This window comes from Mauremys mutica, chromosome 8 (genome assembly GCF_020497125.1).
Source record: "Mauremys mutica isolate MM-2020 ecotype Southern chromosome 8, ASM2049712v1, whole genome shotgun sequence".
NCBI classification, from domain to species: Eukaryota; Metazoa; Chordata; order Testudines; family Geoemydidae; genus Mauremys; species Mauremys mutica.
Genome location: NC_059079.1, coordinates 93,279,497 through 93,284,106, shown reverse-complemented (window position 1 = coordinate 93,284,106; position 4,610 = coordinate 93,279,497). Strand labels below are relative to the sequence as shown.

Sequence of the window (4,610 nt, the reverse complement as noted above, 5' to 3'; positions counted from 1 at the left end):
AGGGACAGTGCCTGTTCCAGGGTAAAGGGCTCTCTGACTAAGAATGACCTGCTTCTAGTCTACTCCCATGCAAATATGGAATTTAGTGGTAATGTGAATGTCAGATCTGCCAGAATGAAGCATGGGGAGTGAGGCGGCCTCTCAGGGTATGTCTACACAGCAAAGAAAAACCCATTGCTGGACTATGCCAGCCGACTTGGGCTGCAGAGCTATTTCACTGCCATGTAGACTTCTGGGCCCAGGCTGGAGACGGGGCACTTGGACTATTCCAACCCCAGTTTCCAGAGGCTGGGTTCCAGCCCAAGCACAGATTTCTACACAGCAACAAAATAGCCCCGCAGCCCGAGCCTGAATCAGCTGGCATGGGCCAGCTGTAGATTTTTCTTTGCTGTGTTGGCATCTCAGGGTATGTCTGGTATCCAAATCATGACAGACTTTATAGATCAGTACCCTGAATTGCACTCAATCCAACTGAAAGCCAGTGCCTGCTTGGGCATAATGGTGCCTTGTATTCCATGTGTGAAGCTAGTAAGAAAGCAGGCCCGCCAGATTGTGCGCTAGCTGAAATTTGAATGGACTTCAAGTGTAGCCCCAGTGTGGAAGTGGTAAAGTAGTCTAAACTGAAGGTACATGGCTAGGATAACTAGTGGATTGGAACAGTTGTGACCTACCCTTGCACAAATGAAACGCTGTCAACCATTGCTGCAGTCTTGAGACTTAAACTCACTGGAAAGTTAATCAGAAAAAAAAAAGGATTGAGCTCAAACTCTGCCTGACAACAACACATTTGTCTCAAATTCAGAGATTCTAAGGCAAGACAAGATCATCTAGTCTGACCTGTATAGCACAGACCACAGAACTTCCCCAAATTCCCAGATCAGATCTTGTAAAGAAACATCCAGTCTTGATCTAAGGCCTGGTCTACACGGGGGGAAATCGATCTAAGATACGCAGCTTCAGCTACGAGAATAGAATCACTTTGCGTCCTTGCGGCACTGGATTGATGGCAGCTGCTCCCCCGTCAACTTTGCTTCCGCCTCTCGCTGAGCTGCAGTTCAGCAGTCAACGGGAATCAATTTATCCTGTCTACATGCAATAAATCAATCCCCGATAGATTGATTGCTACCTGCCAGATTGGCAGGTAGTGTAGACATACCCTTAAAAATGGTCAGTGATGGAAAATCCACCATGACCCTTGGTTAAATTGTGCCAATGTTTAATTATTCTCACAGTTGAAAGCTCACACCTTATTTCCAGTCTGAATTTGTCTATCTTCAACTTTCCAGCCATTGGATTGTGTTATACTGTTGTCTGCTAGATTGAAAATTTATTAAATATTTGTTCCCCATGTAGGTATTTATAGACTGTAATGAAGTTACCCCTTATCTTTCTCTTTGTTAAGCTATACAACCACAGTCATGTTAAGGTTTGCACTGGTCTGTGATACATAATGGGCATTGTCTGGTGCTGAGAAATTCTGAGGCTGCTCCAATGAGTAGGATAGCTCCCATTTCCGAATACTTGGGGTAATTCACAAGGTAGGGCCAATGGCTAAATTCACTAGAGCTGGAGAGGTCTGAGGGCAGCATTTAGCAATAGTGAGAAATTCTTTCAACTCTACATTTTGTAATGTACACATAGGAACCAATCACCCTGTTAAGATAGAATTAATAGAATAGCATTGTTCTTGAATTTGACTATCTTGATGACCATTATCAGCACAGCTTTATAAAACTGTCCCTTCACTGCTACTTAACTAGAAGAAATGTCTTCTTTGAATTTTCAGGGGGCTGAAGATAATGATTTTTGGATCTAAGTAAGGCAAACCAACTTCACTTTATTTATTCACAGTTGAAAACAAACTGACATTGACAACTCTTATGCTTTAAGTGCTTTACAAAATGGGCATGAAACATTTTCATTGAAGGGAGAAACCATGTCTAGCTTAAAACAAGGTGCCTAAATATACCTTCATCTCTATAATGTACATTCAGAAAGAAGGGATTTTTTTTGGTTCTGAAAGACAACTCTGGCCTGTTAGCAAACCTCACCTACCTTTTCAGACCTCACTGCATGTTTGAAGTTATCTCATAAAAAATATTTCTGAAAATATTTCAGCTGCAGCAGTCAAATTCTGCATTGTCACTCCATGCAACTATATTGAATTCCACAGAAGTCATTGCAGCACTTAAACCAGAAAATTCAAAAAGGGAAATAATCTGCACTGTATGTATTTTGTAAATACTAATGTTTTACCTTTCTGACATTTAGACAGATGCTGAAATTCAGCTCACCAGTTTGTCCTTGCTTGTTAAGAAGAACTACTTCCTTAGGTTTGTGTCAGTTCTCCTTATTTCTGGTCTCTGAATTCAGCGACTCTCAAACACCTTAAAAAAAAACAACTCCAGTTTGGCTACTGATGTGCAAAACATCAGTATTTCAGAGAAGACACTTTACCAAAATCTTTGAGTCAGGATTTGAACTATAAATGCATTGCCCTCATATACATATACACACACACATACACACACCACAATATTGTGGGTGAGTTGATACCTTTTACAGGATCAACTTCTGTTGGTGAAAGAGACAAGCTTTGGAGTTTACACAGAGCTCTTCAAGTCTGCAATATCCAGGGACCAACAGGGCTACAATAATACTGCAAGTATGAATATTGTAACAGATTAGGAAACCAAACATTTAATGAGCACAGGAAATGGTAAGAATTTCATCAAAGTAACATTATTTGCATGTCTTCTGTATCCGCTTAAGCACACTGGTAAGTAACAAAACTATACTGACAAGACCCTTCCTCTGGTTAAAACTTTTGTAGCTTTCTAATCTCTGACCACCTTATTGATCACAGCCTGCTGTCTCTTGCTCTTCGTGCTCCCAAGGAATAGGGTCATTGTCTTGAGCATCGGGGGCTGCTTCTCGGTCATGCCAGAATTGCTCTACGTCTGGAAAGACGGGCATCTCCTTTTCCAGGCTTTCTAAGGCCTGAGGGGCAGCTGGGAGTTCTCTCTCTTGCTCAGCAATCACTGGCTCTGGAGAAGGGACCGAATCGGGGAGAACCTCAGAGTTAGCAGCTGGGATTTCCTGGTTGTCTGTGGCAGGGAGAGCCTTTTTCAGGGTCAGCCTTTTCCACAAGCCCTTGAAGCCCTCTCTGAATTCCTCAGACATCACCAGGAAGATGAGAGGGTTGGCTGAAGAGATGGTGAACATAAGGGCTTGGGTCAGAGCCAGGAAGCCTTCGGGGGGAGAAGGCCCTGCTGGCTTTAGGTGCCAAACCCACAGCCAGGATATCCATTCCGGCAGCCACATCACGGCCAAGGTGACAGTGACGCTCAGCAGCATGATTGTAAGGCGCCTGGATCTGATCTGGTTCCTCAGGTTCTGGGTCTTGGTCCCCCTGCGCTGGCACCTGCCATAAGCGCGCCAGAAATAAAGGAAGGCGCAGAGCAGGGGCGCGCAGAACACGAGCAGGGGGTAGAGCTTGACAAAGGCAGCCATGAACTCCCGGGCGGGGGCTGGCACGGCCACGAGGCAGGCGGGCGAGCCCGCCGCGAGCTCCCGAAGGGCGCTGAAGAGCCAGAGCGGCAGGGAGCTCACCAGGGCCACCAGCCACGTGGCCAGCAGCACCGCGCAGATCGTGCGGGTCTCAATACTCACTTGCTTGGCCGGGTTGCTGGCGTACATGAAGCAAGCCTTGGCCACCACGGCGGTCGTCAGGCTCTTGGCGGCCATGCACGTGTGGAGGAACCCGTCGGAGGTTTTGCAGACGAACCAGCCCAGGGTCCAGGCGCCGCGGGAGTAAGCGGCTGCCCGCAGGGGCGCGGCGAAGAGCAGGAGGAGCAGATCCGCCAGGCTGAGGTTGAGGATCAGGGAGTGGATCAGGGAGGGTTTCCCGCGCCTGGCGTTGTAGAGCAGGATGCCGATGACACACGCGTTCCCCGCCAAGCCCGCCAGGCAGATGACGCCCAGCAAAGCGGGGATCACCGCCTTCCACTCCCGCGAGTCGTGGGGCTGAGAGCCGCCCGCGAAATGCACCTGCGGAGCCAGGGAGCTGTTCATGGTGCTGCAGCCGGGGGCCGGGAGCTTCTCCCGCGGGAGTCACGCCGGGGACCAGCCGGGCGCCAAGCGGGCTCGCGCCCCTGCTGCCCGCCCAGTCTCTCACCCGCCTGACGTGACTTGGCAGGCGCGGGAGCGCAGCGCGTACAGGAAGCCGAGGCCGGCCCGCCGGGCCCAGCGCTATATACCTGCCGCGGCCGGGCCTGACACGCCCCGGCGGGAGCGCATTGGCCGCGGCTCAGTAGCGCCTGGACTCCCGCCGGGCAGCCCCGCGGCGCCACTGAAGCGCCGCCCCGCCCCAGAAGGCGGGAACCGGGCTGCCGGGGAGCCCCTCGGCGGGCGGGACTGGCGCTGGCTGTGCCCCTGGGCTAGCGGAGCGGGCGCGGAGGGAGCCCGCAGCTCAGCCTGGCAGCCCCACGATCCCCGCCCCAGACCTGGCCCCGGAGGGCGTTTGAACTCAGTCCCCGGCTGGCGGAGCTCCCGCAGTCCGGCCGGCCGCGGGGCTGGGCCACGGCAAGGCTCGCTGCAGCCGCGAGGGA

The 4,610-nt window shown here is 50.8% G+C and overlaps 1 protein-coding gene across 1 annotated transcript; it reads right to left on the bottom strand.

Annotated features, from left to right (window-relative positions):
- Positions 1–1,932: 1,932 nt before the first annotated feature.
- On the bottom strand, positions 1,933–4,296 carry GPR151 (G protein-coupled receptor 151). The gene has a single exon (XM_045028351.1). The coding sequence runs from the start codon at positions 4,072–4,074 to the stop codon at positions 2,854–2,856; it is 1,221 nt and encodes a 406-aa protein (XP_044884286.1). The 5' UTR covers positions 4,075–4,296; the 3' UTR covers positions 1,933–2,853.
- Positions 4,297–4,610: the final 314 nt, after the last annotated feature.